At 41.0% G+C, this 17,216-nt stretch overlaps 2 protein-coding genes across 8 annotated transcripts in view; one reads left to right on the top strand and one right to left on the bottom strand.

Moving 5' to 3' along the window:
- Nucleotides 1-1,040: 1,040 nt before the first annotated feature.
- fhip2a (FHF complex subunit HOOK interacting protein 2) lies at nt 1,041-11,753 on the bottom strand. 2 transcript variants are annotated; one of them, XM_067609629.1, is made up of 17 exons: nt 11,435-11,753; nt 10,302-10,380; nt 8,653-8,822; nt 8,256-8,360; nt 8,014-8,136; nt 7,639-7,863; nt 7,323-7,519; nt 6,866-6,980; nt 6,641-6,717; nt 6,321-6,513; nt 5,686-5,849; nt 4,726-4,872; nt 4,534-4,624; nt 4,219-4,362; nt 1,953-2,093; nt 1,466-1,569; nt 1,041-1,383 (listed from the first exon to the last, which is right to left on the bottom strand). In XM_067609629.1, exons 1-17 carry the CDS (start codon nt 11,477-11,479, stop codon nt 1,272-1,274), a joined length of 2,232 nt encoding a protein of 743 aa, XP_067465730.1. In that variant the 5' UTR covers nt 11,480-11,753; the 3' UTR covers nt 1,041-1,271. The 2 variants fall into 2 exon arrangements, with proteins under 2 accessions (XP_067465730.1, XP_067465731.1); XM_067609630.1 differs by lacking the exons at nt 10,302-10,380; nt 11,435-11,753 and having other exon boundaries at nt 8,634-8,768.
- Nucleotides 11,754-12,229: 476 nt separating this feature from the next.
- The window catches only part of ablim1a (actin binding LIM protein 1a), a 41,560-nt gene continuing 36,573 nt past the window's right edge, over nt 12,230-17,216 (top strand). Inside the window, exon 1 of one of the 6 annotated variants that reach the window (XR_010931317.1) lies at nt 12,230-12,924. Coding sequence is in view for 1 of the 6 variants with exons in the window: in XM_067609628.1 (XP_067465729.1) it covers nt 16,653-16,743 (91 nt within the window). In the remaining 5 variants the exon portion in view is untranslated. Of the gene's footprint in view, nt 12,925-16,505; nt 16,744-17,216 lie in introns of those variants that run through there. The other 5 variants (XR_010931315.1, XR_010931318.1, XR_010931319.1 and 2 more) reach the window with 5 other exon arrangements.

Genomic DNA, 17,216 nt, shown 5'->3' with positions numbered 1-17,216 from the left:
ATATTGGTTGAACTGTAGAAATTCAGCCTATAACAGAGGGTTCAAGTTAGACTTAGCTTTGTTTTAGGGGTTGGGAACCATTTCTGTAAACTACAGTATGTCCTAATTAATGATGTATTTAAGACACCGCTCAATAAAATCAAGAGGCTTGAGAATTATAGAGGATTATAGAGTATATAAAAAACAAAAACAGAGTATCTCTTGGATAAAACAAACACTGGTGCATGAGAAATGCAACACTGGGTCTGGAGAACAAAACTTTTCAAAAACCTATTGACTTGAAAAATGTAACGAGTGCAATGTCATGAGGTCCATGTGCAAATTCACATAATTTGCTAAATTCACCATTTCATTAACAATGTGTATTGGATGGTGACATCTTTGGGTGATGGGGATTACAGATGAGCTTTGACAGCACAAACAATTAAAGACAAACCGAGGAAAGAGGGAAAAACAAATCAAGTAAATAGCATCTGCTTAGTCAGTCATTACTATGACTGGTTTAAATTCATTATATCTTAATACAACACTGGTTAAAAAGGCAACCTGAAAGCAAACAAATAAATAACAGGACTTGGCATTTAAAATGAGTGCAGTATCATTAATACTACAGTTCAATATTAATGTAACTACAGGTATATGAAGGGGTCAAAGGGTAGTTTTACTCTACAGCCTCTTGTCATCCAAATAGACAACACATGAGGGGTTAAGATAAAAATGTTTCAAAAGGAAACAATCTGTAACTGAAAGGTGTGATTCCACACTAAGGCAATGATGTTTACAAATGGGTGATGATGGGACTGGAAATAAATACACAAATGTCTTTTCTCCGTGACATAATAATTACAGGGGCTATCATCTTTTGGCTGGTGAGAAAGAAAGATGGAGAGGGGGGGGGGGCATGTGAGAGAAAATGCAACGGTTGAGAAGAGTCCAGTGAACATCTCTCTGCACCTCCACCTCTATCCTCCTTCACCTCTTATTCCTCTGCTGGCTGGGCAGTGTCTGTGCTCTGACCTGCTCAAAAATGAGACCAAAGACTTTTTCTTTCTTTCTTTCTTTCTTTTTTTTTAAAATGGTGAAGCCAGAGAGGCGAGAAGCTGGGAGTAATGAAACCCGTCCGTGTGGGCATTAACAGTCTTGTGGGGATGACCACTTAGTGGTAATGTTTCGCAGACCCTGTGCCACCGGTGCCGCCGAACACCCCCAAAGGCCCAGTTTTATCCTGACCTGTCTGTCTGGCCGAGGCAGATGGATGAACAGCAGGTAGATTATGGCGAGGAAGAGGCAGCTGCGTGGTATTTGACGAAGGCGATGGCTGCCAGCTCTTTACAGAACTCCTCCAGCACGATCACCCCCTCCAGCAGAGTCATGTGGTCGATGCTGCAAGAACAGACAAGACAGATTAAAAACTGCTTTCGCAAGTCAGAATGTAAGAGCAGAGAAACCATGTGGAAGTACATACTTGATCCCCTCTGGCTCTAGGCCCAATAATCTCTTCCTCACAAGCAGCAGTTTGGGGGTGAAGTCTGGGATGCGCTGAATCCTCAACATGAGATCCCCGACCACCTACGTGAACAGGCAGTAATTACCGACACAAAACAGGACCGCCTCACCAGTTAATCATTACTACACTCATTTGAGACATTACTGTAATTACTGTAAACAAACAAGACCATCAACAAGAAGATTATCTGCTTCCACCTGCTTTTAACTGCTTGTTTTCTAAGAAAACAGAATTTCTAAAAGAAAAATAAAGTAGTCTGAGGTGGTGTTCTTGCAGTAAGAAGCAGGTCAAGTAGCAGCATGCTCACTAGGTTAATGGGAAGTGAGATTCATAGGAACACTATCAGTACCACTGGCGTGAGATCAAAGCCTTTCATTTTTGTTATACATAAAGAAAATCAAGCAAGAAATCTAAAAGCACCCGAGTAACAGTGACTCTGTCTTACCCTGACGATGACGGAGAACAAAGACCTGCAGCCGGGGGCCAGGTTGATATAAGGGTCCAGCAGGTACTCGTGCAAGTGCGGGTGCGGTAACAAAGACAGTTTGGACAGCACAGCAGTCACCTGCAGGTTGACGTCATAGGGCTAGAGGACAGAGGAGACATCAGATATAAAACTACACAGGACTTGATTCAAGACTGAACTGAAGTCATCAAAATTGTGTATGGTAAACACGCACATCCAAAAAAAACAACAACTTCAAAACAGATTCTGCAACAAAGAAACAATGTATAAAAGAAATAGGAAAGTCTGCACACTGTAGCTCCTTTTTCTTCAGATGCAGTTTAATAGCACATCCACAAGTGATGTTTGGAGTTGCTATAAAACAGAATAGTGTGTCCATGAATAAATAACAGAAAGCATCAGATTGTTTAGATGACAGACTCATCAGTTAACACAGCATCCCCCTTTTTGATTTGATTTGATTTCCTAAATACCACAAGCAACCCACAAGCTGCCAATAAGCACATTTAGTTTTTAAATTTGAAAATTAGTCATCTTCACAAATCCCATCTAAAATATTTGTCAAGCAGGTTCATGGCTATAGTTCATTAATTTTGTTCTTTTTATTTTAAAAATAAATAAATAAAAGAATGAATAATTTGCATTTTCTCCCCAATTTTTTCTCTCCACTTTCCATTAGTGAAGGCATTTTTGGAGCTATGCTCATCACAAGAGGACTTCATTTACTGTGAATTGTAGTGAACAGTGTTCCCGGGAACGTGGGGATATTAAATCTGAGTGAAAGCCTGTTTAAACAGATTTGTGCTTTTTACATGACAATCAATAAAACCAGAAAATGATGGGTCTTGTCTGTGGCTCAGCTTGATCTTAAAGGAAGAAATGCCTGATTTATTCCATGGAATCTGGTTGTACATGTGCAGCTAGACAAACTAGCTCAGCCTATTACAAAACATTGCCTTGGGAGTTCACCATTAGTTTGATGCATTGTGAGTGACTACCTGTTCTACTTGCTTCACTAATTTGATAAAAACCAAAAAAAAATGTATGTGATTTCTAAAAGAGCTTGAACAATGCAACAGACATTTCTACACTGTAACATGCAGCTGTTTTGAGTGATGCCAGTATGAATACAGATGTCTACTATGTAGACAGTGGTTCCCCTAGGATTGTTTCCAGCAGCGGTGCTGTTGTGCATGTGTAGAGCCCATGATGCCAGGACCTGTATTTGTGCACGTTGGCAGAGGAATAACTTAAAACTATCATAGAAATTGTTCCAGATGTCCACAGAGTCATGTGCATGTTAATTTACCAGGAGCTTTTGACACCAGAAGAGCTCTGGAGGCTCAGATAGCTGTAATTGTAATAATCGTCAAAGAATGAAATGCCTCAACACGGAAAATTTACACAATTTTTTTTAGAGATGCACTGATATGTAATTACAGGGCTGATAACAATAACGATAATAACAGAGTAAGTTACTAAGGTTCAAAACATGATAATTATGTGGTTGTTGTGGCTGATACAATACTGTAACTGATCATTTTACTACTACAAATGCAAAACTGTGAAGATGAAAACCCTTCATACTATTGAAGTGAATAATGGTTGAAGCCCTCAGACTCTACTGTTTAGAAAGGCTGCAGCTCTGTGGCATCATTCAGCCCCTCGTCTGTCCTCCCTCTGCTGCTGCTGCTGCTGGTAGAGAGGAGGGGCAGGCTGGTGTCAGCCTAAAGGCTACAAGAAGCTTGTTCATAACAGTTCACTATTAGCATAACAAGCTCTGTGCAGCTGTAAAACATAGTGGCTGTGAATGAGAGGGGAATGGACTGCTGGAAGTCAAAGACACTGTATTTAAGTTTATGTTTTGCTTGTTTGACACATTGCTCTTGTCTTCTCCCTTACTGCCAGATTTTGTTGCACTTACAGCAGCAAGCAGTCGCAGTGGACTCGGATAAAGTATGACCTGAGTCCGTTTCATCTTGTCCCCTGTGTGTGTGTTTGGAGCTCAGCCCCACCCTTGTGCAAACAGGCACAGAAGAGACAGAAAAGCAAACATCCCATTTGCTCACCACTAGTTCCAGTCAGCTGCTCAAAGAGGAGAATGTGCGCATGGTTTACGTTCGTCCTGATTATTTTGTAGGTTACAATGTGAAATTTCAGCAGTGGCATTCATCATATAGCAGCAGTGCTGTGCCGCTGTTGAAGACGTATTGGGGAAAAACTGATGAGGGTGGACCAAACTGACCTGATCTAGGATGCGACCCATCCTGTCAAAGAGGACCTTGAGGAAGTGGCCCTCGAAGAATGGGCTTTCCAAGTTACACTTCTCAAACGGCTTTGGGTTTCCTCTCCAGTCCCACCGCTGGCAGACCCCACAATAGTCCCTGAACTGAAGAGACCAATTCATCGACAGTTAGTATCTGCTCTACACATAAGAAAACTGATGAGAAACATCATTAATGAAGGAAGAATACTGCTAAAAAACACTTTAACTGAATTTCAGTCTTGTTCAGTCCAGTGTACCACAAATCTTTACAACATAAACAGAGCAGGAGCGTACCTGTCTGTGTGCATCTCTGAGGTAGGTGTCATAGCCTGTGCCTTCAACATGATACGATGACTTGGCCTCATCAGGCACCAAACACAGGAAACTGCAGGCAACAGAATTCAACAGTTAAGCTAAATTTTAAAAAAAACAAAAAGAAAAAAAAACATAACATCCTATGTGTTGTATCAGAAGCAGATATTGTACCTGTTGACAATCTTGTGGACCTCTGTCTTCCCTTCAGACTTTGAGTGGTCAGGACTCTGGGGTGGAGACGAGGTGAGCCAATCAGAGCCAGACAGCCTGCTGTCTGGAGAGAGGTCGTCACCAAACAGTGGATCCTCCTCAAGGTCGCTGTAGAGAGAACGCACATTTACTGAATACAAGACTAGAATATTCTCAAAATCTAAACACTGACATTGAAGCAGTAATTTTTATTTTTTTTTTTACATTTCTTGTCCTTTTTGACAAAGAATGACATCCCTCAACATGATGTATAACTGTGGTGGAGATCTGCTGTTTGTAATAGTATAAATTTCTGTAATTTTTGTTCTGTTTGGTATGAAAAAGTTCTTCTAGCATGTAGTTAAAAAGGGAAAATCAATTATAGGTGGACAGCAGTTTAGGGCTTGCATGCCATCTTTGTGTCATTTATGAAGTGAATGGAGAGAACAGTTTTACTTGGACATGCATGTTACAATGGAGGAGTTTACTGGACAGATATATGTTATTCAGCTCTTCTGTGATCTCATAACTGTCTAGTAATAATAATCATGTAAGCCCAGTATTGCAGTGCTGCCTTCAGTGACTTTGTGTGAAAAGTAATAGACTATGAAAAGAATGCATTTTTTACTAGGTCTGTCTTAATTATGATTTTTCACGAGACATTCATATAAAGAAATTACATCAAACGATTGCTCGTTATGCCTCAATCTCCCTGAAATGATCATTTAACGTCCTTAGTAGCTCACATGCTATATCATGATTTCACTTGACTGTGGCTTAAAAGATTCCCATCAAATCAAACACACAATAGTTGAAGTGGTGGCACGTCTGAAAAACACAGCTAGTTAATGCATTCACTTTATTTCCACATGCATGTGCGGAGGATTTTCCAGGGGAGGTCTAAAAGGGCTCAGGGAGGTCAGAGTGCAGGCGGGTCCTTACACGGCATCGTGGGGCTGGCCGTTTTCTAGAGGCTCCCGCTCCTCCTGAGGCTTGTTCTCCAGGTAGTTCCTCTCCTCCAGGCTACGCAGCACCAAGCTGTGCAGAATGTGCTGGTTGGGCTTCTGGATCAGCTGCTCAAACAGCCGCAGTGTCATGATGCTGATCTGGGGGACAGGGAAGAGGGAATGATGCTTAGTTCTCAGTATAAACCCAGAGCAACAAGCCAACAACAACCATAACAAAGCAATTTCCCTGCAGAGATCAATAAAGGTTTTCTGATTCTGATTCAAGTGTCTGCTCACTGACAGAAAAAGTAGGCAGAGGCTGTTTCAGACTTCAAAGACATGATTCATCCTTCTTTTGTGTGATGAAAATGTTTGCAATGGCTCAGTCAGATACTAATTAAAATTCATGTGCTTTTGGTTGATCATAAGATTCACTGGAACTCAGAATCCTAGATGGGCAGATGGCCATTTAAACCTCTGAATATTGAACAAGCAAAAGAAAGAATTATTAAAAGAGTGCAAAACAAAAGCCTAAAATGAGTCTCATTAGCCAGACACAAAAGATTTTGAAGATGAATTCATTAGCATGACCCGGTGCAACCTGAATAACAACGATTAAGTGATAAGAACCTCGTCTGACAGGTGGTCACAGTGCTCGATGAGTCTGTGTCTTAGTGGATTCTGAGCGATAGTCGCTGCAGTCTCTGGCTCCCTCTCCTCTCCCAGCAGAAAGTAAACCATCTCCTGCAGCAGAGCCTCTGATGTCACCTGCCTAATGATCCTGTTCAGCAGGGCTGTGGAGGTCAGGATGCCCACCTCAGACCTATGTACACCCACAAAGACAAACACCTACTATGTTACGAGCAGCTCGCAACACACATTATGCATTGACTAGACTGAGGAGAATTTCAATACAAGTTGACTGATGGATGAGTCAGGGCAAGACTTACGTCTGCATAAGCTGTGGTTCCATGACAGACACAAAGAACCTTTCTCTCACTGCCTTTGCCATCACTGCAGCTGCCGACTGCAAGACAGGGAAGAGAAAAAAAAATGTGGTTCAGGCTTCTGGCACTTTCAAAAACAACTTCTTTGGAGAAAAGTCCTTTTATTCTGTCAATTCAGGCTACAGTACAAGACACATCAAAACACAGTGAGTCAGCATTGTTAAGAACCTTCTGAGCTTCTTTGATGAGCTGGTCACAGTAATCTAACCAGGACAGAAAGGAGATGAGAGCCCTCTTTCCTGTGAAGACAGCAGCGTCCTCCTTCAGGTTATATACGTCCAGACTGAAAGAGAAAGAAAAGCAGGTCAGAATATTAAAATCTTTATGCAAATAGAATTTTCAAGTGTTTCCTAACAGACAATGCAATTTACAGGCTGCAGGATCGGTGAAAATTTAATCAAACACTGTTGAGCACACTGTGTGAAAGCAGTGTTTCACAGTAGCAGCAGCACAGAATACATTTTTTAAAAATTGGTGAAATTGATCTTTCTTGTTCAAGAAACACAATCACACGATTAAACCACTGATAACACATTACACTTCTGACCCATTTTGGACTGACCATCTTAATTTGACTTAATCAAGAACACTAATGGGTAAACGTTATATACGAGAATAAATTTACCCCCAGTTAACAGACTCCACTGTCTCAATGTCCAAGGGGTCCATGGACTGTGGCAGGGCTTTATAGAAGGCTACCAGCCTGTCAGTCAGAAGCTCACAGAGCTCAGTGTTTTCAGTTAAACACTTGGCAGCTGCAGGCTCTGGTAAACTGACCAGTAGCATCAGGCCCTCACAAGCCTTCACCACTATCCTGCCATCCTGAGAAGGGGAGAGATGGATACAACTCATGAATACAAACTGTCACACTCAAATAGAGAAAAGGACATTACATATGTAACTTAAATCCCCACCAAAATCCTTGCACGTGCGTTACTCACCGGGCTCTTTGTGAGGTTGAGCAGGGAGGTGACCAGATTGTAATTGCTGCTGTTATTGTTGTTGCTGGTTGGACTAGAGCCAGAAGCAGCAGCTGCAGCTTGAGGCTCCTCTGGGCGTGCAGCCTGTTCCTCTGCCGGAGACTGACCTGTGTCTGGAGCCAACACATTCTCCTTCACCCCCTCTGCCCCTCCAGGACTCCTTGTCTCGGGTCTCTTTGACTTGTTCTGCAAGTAACATACCAAATAAAGACATATTCTCTGAACTCTGTGCTTAAAAATCCTGTAAGGCTCTTACTTTAGCTAGTAATAGATACAGATGAATATTTATGAACGTACAGCTCAACTTTTTTTCTCCTTGGTGGCGTAGCAACCTACCTCAAGGAAGAAGTTGACAAGGTATGGGTCCTGTTTCAGTTTGGCACAGACTATACAAAGGAACTGAATCTCTTCGTTTTCTGTGGGAGCAGCCAGCACCTCCCCACAAAGATGGATCAGTTTCTGACAGAGGAATTTCATAGGAAAAAAAAAAAAAGTTACATAACCTGTCACTTAGTAAACCGCTTTGAGGGAAAGGATGGTTGAAAAGACAATGGAATCCAGACTGTAACACTTCCTACCTGTACAGGTCTGTGGACATTGATGTGTGGCAGGAGAGGCTGACGAATGTGTGCTAGCAGCTTTGTGTAGAAGGTAAGCACCTGCTGCTTCATCCCTGGAGGACACTGATTGGAAAACATACAAACAGATCATGTTAGAATTTATTTAGATGGTCCACCAACATAGATCTTTCCATTCCTGCATGGAAATACAGCTCAAATTGCCAGTTACTATCAAAATTGTCCATCGCCATACAACCATTTGTTATTCTAATTCACTGGAACTGCAGCTGTTTCTTGACTCTCAGTGCTGTGTTCATCCCCCCAACCTCCATGGGCTGTAAAGATACCATTTGGAGATACATATATTTCCTTGGAGGTATAATTCCTTTTAGTTACCAAAGCATGACTGCCTTACATCAGCCTTGCCCAACGTGTAGAGTGTCTCCAGGATCTTATGGTGCAGGAGATACTCCATGCAGGGTCCTGTCTCTCCAGACTCCCTTTCCCCTTCCTCCTGGGTCAGGATGTCCAGCATCTGTTCCAGGTGGGATGGGATGTTGGTGTCTGTAACCGGAGCTTTGTCATCTAACAGTGAAAAAAAAGAAGAGAAAGTGTCAGAATCTCAGTATGTCCAAAGACAGTCAGGTACAGAAGGGAAAAGGCTTTGCTCATCTTCATTGCATGTTGGAAATTTGAGGTTTGCCTGAAGTATAAAAAGTTTCTGCACTTTTCTTTTACTTGCATTGTCAGATGTTATGAAATCTATTTGATCCTTCCAAAGTCTGGCATCAACTCATCAAGCCAACTATTGGTAGTGTTAGCAAATCTTGCTGCCATTGTCCAGTTTGTGGCTTCAGATTAAAGTGTTATTACAGTTTTCACATTTGAACACATTTATTGTGACGCACATGCAAAAAGTGTTGATTTGTCATTTAATGCATCAACATCAACTTAACCCAGTTAATGAAAGGAGCGTGACAGAAACGAATAAGTCATAGTTGCAAAACACTAAAAAGAAATATGTGTGCGTGTCAGAATGAATGTAACTGCCAAAAATATGGTTAGCATGAAAGAATAACAGCAGCCTGTGAAATTAAGCCTGAAGACAAATCACAGTAACAGCTTTTGCTAAAAGGATTAAATTAAATCACTTCTTAAATCAGTAGTCATGTGGACTGATGAGGGCCAGACTGCTCAAACGTGACCTCGGTCATAGATCAAGCTCATTTCAGTCACAAGTCTGCAAAACCCTGAAAACAAGCTCAGCAACTAGAACTGCATTTGGAGCGCAACATAAGAAGAGACTTTCCTGGCCCAAAATATACAGAAACTGGACGTCAAACAGTCAGTGGAAGGTGGAGGTTGGTCTTGAAGACCAATGAGTCAAACTTCTAAATGACTGGGTTTAACCACCAAGTATTTCTCAACTGTGACTGGACACAGATGCAGAGCGTCACAGATCCCACAGGCAAATGTGAATGAGGCAGTTTTATATTCAGGAGCTGCTCTGGTCTGGACAGAGTTGAAGTCCAGTGCAAACTCAAACAGCATGGCATTCTCAGCATACTTAACAAGTATGCTTTTCCATCTGGATTTTCTTTTAACCATTTCTTTTATACTGCCAGTGTTTATTTTTATCAAGTGGTGCAAAATGAGCAGGTGATTAATTAGTCCATCAACAGAAAATGTTAGTATAAATGATCTGGTTGTATCTTTTACAAATTCTGCTATTTACTTGCTTTTCTGTTTAACAAAATGGATGAAATGTATTTTTTTTAGATGTTAGTTAGTTGTTGTTAACTTGTAACAGGCGTTTTGAATTATTAACACACTAATAACATTATCCTGATCTGTAAATATAATACTATTACATATAAGTTTTTACAGACACATACTAACACATGAGAAATTTGTAACAAACCAACTTTCCAGCAATTGTACTCAAACATTTGACATCACACCAAACTGATGGCAACAACCAGCTCACCATCTACCTGTGGATATCTATCTGGATTCTCTCATGATCATAGCAGGTGTTATCTTATTATCAAAGACAGTTCTTACCAGAAGTCTCGATGTAATAATGTGTAATGGCCTTCCAGTGATAGACAAAGTCCTCCTGCAGCGGCAGCGACGGAGCAAGCTGAAAAAGAAAGATTGTAAACATAAACATATGTTAAACGTATGTTTATATCGGGAGCCTCTACTAATTACAATGGTAAGGCATATTCACCTACAATTCAAAGACAGAAAGAGGAAACTGACACAATTATAGCTGAAGAGGAAAAGGTGTGTTCCTCTGGAATTGTCTTCTAGTTATCACTGACATTTAAAAGTACCAGTACAAGGTTACTTTCAGTGTATTGGGGTATGAGAAGGTTGACAAAGCCAAGCAGCTTTTAGAAGATTTTTCCAGGAAATCATAAAAGGGTGAAACTTTTTAAGTGACATAAAGGTTTACACTTTTCATACGTCTCATCTACATAATCTATTTATCTAGCCAATTATGCAAGAAACTAAATAATATTAGCTAGATGCTTCCTTTTTTCCTCACTTCTACACCTGAAGTCATGTGGGTCACCTGCAAAACGACTATCCTTTTACTTGAACCCCTTGACCTGAAGGAGCTTTAGAACAGTTTTGAGGCAGGTAGCTTCTGGTTTCTAGCTAGTTAGCTGGCTGACTAACGTGTAACATTGAGCTGTATTAATTAACACACAGACTATTCCTTTAATATTAACGCTATAACGTTTGCGCAACATCAAACTAGGCTGTCCCACCATTTCAACACCACTTGTCATGATAAGACGCTGCTGTTTGAAACGAGATACGAGGCATTCATCAGCTAACGTTAGCGTCTAACTAGCTCAGCTTGCTAAGCTACCTTTAACACAGATGACTTGCCACAGTGAAGAAAGGCGCAATAGGAAGACGTGGTAGTTAGTAATATTTAAGGAACAGACAGGCAGACCCATAGGTACACTGTAGATAATAAGGACAAACAAAGTAACAGCACTAACACAAAACGCTAACACTAGCTTAGGCTAGTTAGTTAGCTCGCTAGTTAGCAACGTAACGTATGCTGACGTTATGATGTCTGGGTGGCCAAAGGCCCCTTTCAACCACAATAGACACATAACACATAAGCAAACCAATGGATAAATATATGCTTTTGCTTAAAAATAACAACAACTCACCGCTTCCACAGCGTGCTGGAGAATGGACGTAAATTTGGAGAACATTTTGTTCTTCGACTGGACTATTTTCTCCCGAGAAGACCTAGAGAATTCCTCTATCTTCTTCTTCCTGTTGCTACCGCCTCGATCCAGATTGGAGGTTTCATATAATGACCCTTGTAACGAAAGAATAAAGATGTGAGCAATAAAACACGTTGCTGTTACGACAGGGCTTTCCGGGCCTGGCACAACCACTGTAAACAAGCCGTCCGCAGGCTCAGGTAACGTATCGTAATGCTCGCTGTGGACACGGTGGCACTTCCCTCGCCAAACGCTACTGTTTTTATCCACCAGGGGGCGCAGGACTACAACACACAGGCCTATAATTACTGACAGCGATCAATGCGTACAAATGGGGAGAGCAATCCATACATTCAATGAGGGAGCAATCCATACATTCAATATTTCCATCTTAGTTAGTTTGATTTAATTTTTTAAATGTAATTTTTTCGGTCCTTATTTTACATAGATAAGCAAAGCATAGCAAAGTATATGAAACAAACGAAGAAAGAAACATTATTGACTGAAAAGGTGTAGGCTGAGGCTTTAGCTTATTATGCCTTTTTACCTCATACAAAAACAAACAATAAAAAAAGTCCCAAAATACAAAATCAAACAGATCACTCACCATTATGTTTATACCTCAGTTTTATATTTGTTTACTATGTAATTGTCAATACTCTACTTAAAATATAAAAGCAAGTATGGGATTCCAATAACCATCCATATACATATATATAGCCTATAGGTTATGTGGAAAAGCTCCACTGAGCCGTAAAATGTCAATTGATTATGCTCACATAATGCACTAAAGCAGGCTATTTCTACAAACATGAGCTGAGGCTATGCTTGTTTAAAGAGTCACTGCTTTTAAGATAAAGTTGAGGAGTCCATGTGATGAAGAAACTGCCAAATATTCACCAAGAGTGATGGTAAAAAAAAAAAAAAAATGAAAGAAGACAACATTAATTCCTCCAGAGTGCCATGTTAACTTTTATCATTTTAGACCCAACTACCAGATACAGCACAGTCATCCTGGACATAAAAAGTAGGCTCGCCGGTTTAACGTTAAAGTGACCCGACAGAAACTGCAGGCGAGGAATTACAAGAAGGATTTAATTTATAAGTCTTACAATTCTGCGATCGTGTGTTCAAATATGGACATAAACTTGTTGGAAAATGAGAAGGATGCTGTCTGTTCCAGGACACGCCCTGTCGCTAGAAAGTGCTCTCTCCATCGCGCAGTCTAGTCTAGTCTACCAAATCGCAGGCTGTATGTTTCCCATGCGATTAATGCCATTAAATGACAGCTAAAAAAAACTTAAAGTACAGATAATATCAAGCTGTCAAACGCTCTTTCCCGCTCCTTCAAGGCTGCACCGGGGCATCTCCTCCTGTTAATCTCGGCAAAGAAAAAGAGAGTCTGTACCTACCGGGCATGTCTGCAAGAGGTGAGTATCTTTTTGCCGCAGAAGCCTTCATAATAATACATGTACAGAGGGAAGAAAAAGTCTCTTAATGTTGGGGAGGAAGGGGTGGGGGGTGGGGGGGTCTTGGTTCAAGGGTGGATGCAATGGAGCAGAGAGCCCATTTGCGTCGTCTTTCGGGAGGATCAGCCTGTGATAATGACACTGTTATTGTAAGTAGGTTACACCGGTGCATAGCTGAAACTACAGCTTCCACCGCTGCAGCCTTTTCCAGACAGCCTACAACTTATTTTGTTGATATGATGAACACTCTGCACTCTCATCCAACCTAAAAATAGACATAAAAAAATCCTAGCTGTGATAATTAAGCTTGTTTGATTGCTGAGTCTTTTGGCATGTCATATTTTTAATCATGGTTGGTGCATATAATTACTTAAAAGCTGCACACACCCTAATTGTTGCCTCAGTTAAAGCTGTTGATGGAGAACTTGGGTTAATTGATTGAGTAGTGACATTTCATGATCACTGTGTGTAGCTGGTGAGGTCACACTAAGTGGCATCTCTTTGTTAAAAGAAACAAAAATGCTTACTATAACTTGCTGCTATCATCTCAACCTTTCTGAGTTGAGAAGGTGTTTTTTTTCTCCTAGATTGTGTTTTGAGCATAAAGCAGCCAATACTTGCAAATAGTGCAGGTGGAACATGTTTGCACCCATCAGTTGGGCCTTTGTGCTGTTATGCACCTGTGTCAGGTGTCCTCTGGCAGATTAGATAAAGAGTATCCAGCTGTTCCTGCTATAGGTTGTGATCAGATGACCTGACTGGCTGATTGAGAGCTGGATAGGAGCGGAGAAGTTGCAATATTAACATGACCTCAAGGTTATTATATTAAATCCACAGTTGCATTCATCATGATGGGTTTGATCCTGTCGCTGGGAGAAAAAAAAACCCATCAACCTTTTATAGGAAAGCTCAAAGCTTGTACAGTATGTCACTACGGTCTGCAGAGTGGCAGAGCCTGTATAGCAAGATGGCTTTGAACTCCCCCTATCACTGGTGTGGCCTTCTGTGTCCTCCCCGGCTGCTGGTGGAGATCGATGGAGCTCAGGGCCCACCGCTTGACAGCCCCCCCTGTGGCACATAGACCTGATTAGCACGCTTAAACCCCTGCAAACAGTCAATCATTATCCATGAGAAGTAACTACACTACACACTATAGTCAAGCGCCAATTATCTCTGTGTGGTAAGACCAATGTGACATTATAAATTTACTATCACAGATCAATCAGGCGCATTGACACAAACGTGAGTCTTTGCAACAATATATCAAATCAAACATTTGTCACAATGCCTTTTCAATTGCACCAGCTGTAGAGCTCCCATTTCACATGTACTTGAGAACTTAATCTGGAGATACACCATGGTTCACAATCTTCAACAAGATGACATTAAGTATTTTTGTGTGTAGATAATAATTCAGAATATATTTTGGATGGTGGAAACACATTTACTTCCTATACTTTGTAGAGATTCTGCATTGAGAATGTATTTTTAATGACTGTCACATGCAGGCAGATTTACATTTTTGTACCTCTTTTTTAAAATGTCAATTAATCAGCAGCTATGATAATTGATTTATTGTTTAAGTCAGCTTTCAAGCAAACATTTTTCTGGCTCAAGCTTGTGACGATTTGTTGCTGTTATGTGTCATATGTCTAGTTAACATATTTGGGGTTTGGACTGTTGCTTGGCCAAAACAAGCATTTTGAAGACATGGCATTAAGATTTAGAAATTTGTGATGTACATTTTTCAGTATTTTCTGATGTCTGGATAATCAACAGATGAATCGATAATGAACGTGATTGTTAGTAGCAGTCCTTATGTGGGCTACTGGAATGAATGGACACGCTTCCTGATGTTTGTTGTTCAAGGTGTCATTATGCTATATAGCGATCAGCCCACTCTCTACTTCTTATGGTATTATAGTAAATATTTATTTATCAGTGAGATCCATAAGAAATCTATGGGCAAAAATTGAAACTTGTTGGGCGATTGACACATTTGCTTTCCCACAGAAACACAGGAAGTTAAAAAATGGCTCAAATTACTGCATTTTTTCCTCCTTGTGTGCATTTATGACTAGCCCCTCCCTCAGATGTCCAGTGAGTATCAGCCATTACTTACCTCTTAGTCTTTCAGTCGCCCACCCCCCACCCCTGTTATCAGCACAGGGCCATCAGCTTTTACCTTGGTAGTGATTCCCTTCCATTAGTCGCCCCACCTTACAATACAACCTTGCAGGCATGCTATATCTGGGCCTCTCAGTGTCATCATATTTCCACTGCTGTTTTCTTTTGTCTAGAAAGTCTTAACATGATTTTTTTATCAAACCTTTATTATTTGTTTTTCATGAAAACAACAGAGCATATACTGTATATTATTTCAAGCATTGCTGTCACATTCTTTACCTGTGAGCTGCTCTGTATGAGTCTGCCACTGATGGACATTGAGTCGCTCCACCAGAGTGATTGGGGGTTAAGTGTATTGTTCAAGGTCAACTCAGTGGTAGGATTTTGAGAGATGGTTTGGTGTTTCTTATCAAATTCCCACATCTGTATTTCCCCTCTTTGTGTGGGAATTCCCCTAAAACCTACCACAGTTATGCCGTTTTAAATGATATCTTCATTTATTTTTATAGTTGGCTGTTTTGCTACCATGGATTATCTGCTGTATTGGTTGGCTATTCATGTGGATGGATTTGTTCATCTTGGTCCATTTAAGACCTTCATCTCAACTCCACTGCATAATCTTAAAACACAGCAGCAAAGTTCTCACATATGCGGGCCAGTATTTTTCATTCAGTTTTCTGCCACTCCTGTGTCTCCACTGTTATACAGTATGAGTTGACACGTCACCTCTTTGAAGGGATTGTAGTAAAGCAGTTAAATGTATTGAATGTATGTATTTTAGGTTTTTCCTCTTACCAACAAAATCTCTGTAACAAGAATCAGAGTTTACCACAAGACAGTTTTGATGTTTTGGCCTGTGATCACAAGCAATGTGCAGAAAAACTGTTTTATTTTCTGGAAAACATTATTAAATTAACTTATTTTCATGTAATCTTGTAAACCAATATGATTCACTATTATGAGTTGTGGTATGAATTGGAAGTCATAAGGAGTGTCAGCTTAAATAAATTGAAGGAAACTTTACTTTGTGAGCCGTGCTTCCCTATTTTAACCCCATCATCTATAGACTAGAATGTTGTGCTTTACCAGTAAAAGTCTTAGAATTTCAATGTTTGGATAACTATAAGTGACTGGCAGTAAAGAAAGTCCACTCCCTGATACTTGATACATCTCTACTTTAGCCCTGCTCTGACTTCCTTCTCCGCCCCGCCCTTTCCTTAAGCAGGGTGAGTACATCCTGCACACGGTACCTGTTACACTGCAGTGTGATCTGGATGATCAATGGTGGATGAAAAAGAAGGCATGGCTCCATTCTGCAGTAACCCAATCTGATGCCTCCTCCTCATCCGACCACAGGAGAGGGCTGCTCATGCTCCACCAGCACGACCCTCTGCATCAGCACTTTTCTCTTGTCTCTGTGTGTGTTTATACTGTATGCGCTCATTTGAGGGTTAGTGTGCGGGCGCATGCATGTGTCCTGGCAAAAGGCTGAATAATTGATGAGCAAGGGGAAGGAGTGAAAGCGCTGCCGGACAGGACGGTGTGTGTGGGAGTGTGTAGAGATGGGGGAGAGGAATACAGTGAAGCAGGAGCCTGGCTACGATGGGCTCTGCAACTACGCCCAAAAAATCACCTCCTGCTTCGGAATAGATGGTAAGACAGGGGGAAACAGATGAAGAGGAGGGTGGGGGGGGGAGGTGTTTTTTCTTGTGTGGAGCAAGATGCCGAGACGGCACAGGCTATGAAAATGCTTGGAATGTGTTTTGGTTTGAGCGATGCAGATTTTTGCGTGTGCAGGGACAGCTGACTTGTTTTCTGAGCACGTATGTGTTTATTTGTGAGTGTGTGGGTAGTTGTGTCAAAGCTACCACAGAGTGGATGACAATTGGAGGGCAGTGCCTCACTGCAGCAGAGTAGCATGTCCTTACGTACACTCAGGTCCATGTGTTTGCATGCGTGGGTGTAAGAATGTATGTCTGCTAGCCTATACCTCACTATCATACTTTATCTTTTCTCTAGAATGAAAATCCAACTCTATGAATGGGTGAATGAGGGTTTGCTTGTGAGAGGAGCTCAGATTGAACCAAATTGATAAAGTACATTATTGATGTAAATAGTAGTAAACT

Source organism: Thunnus thynnus, chromosome 14, assembly GCF_963924715.1.
Source record: "Thunnus thynnus chromosome 14, fThuThy2.1, whole genome shotgun sequence".
Lineage (NCBI taxonomy): Eukaryota > Metazoa > Chordata > Actinopteri > Scombriformes > Scombridae > Thunnus > Thunnus thynnus.
This window is presented reverse-complemented; position numbering and strand designations above follow the sequence as displayed.

What these genes read in the sequence shown, in the direction of transcription:
- fhip2a (XM_067609629.1), bottom strand. Translation starts at nt 11,479, where the DNA reads ATGTTCTCCAAATTTACGTCCATTCTCCAGCACGCTGTGGAAGCG. An exon ending in GTGACCACCTGTCAGACGAG is followed by an intron (nt 5,850 to 6,320) that starts GTTCTTATCACT and finishes CCTGTCCCCCAG; the next exon opens with ATCAGCATCATGACACTGCG. An exon ending in GTCCACAAGATTGTCAACAG is followed by an intron (nt 4,625 to 4,725) that starts GTACAATATCTG and finishes TGTTGCCTGCAG; the next exon opens with TTTCCTGTGTTTGGTGCCTG.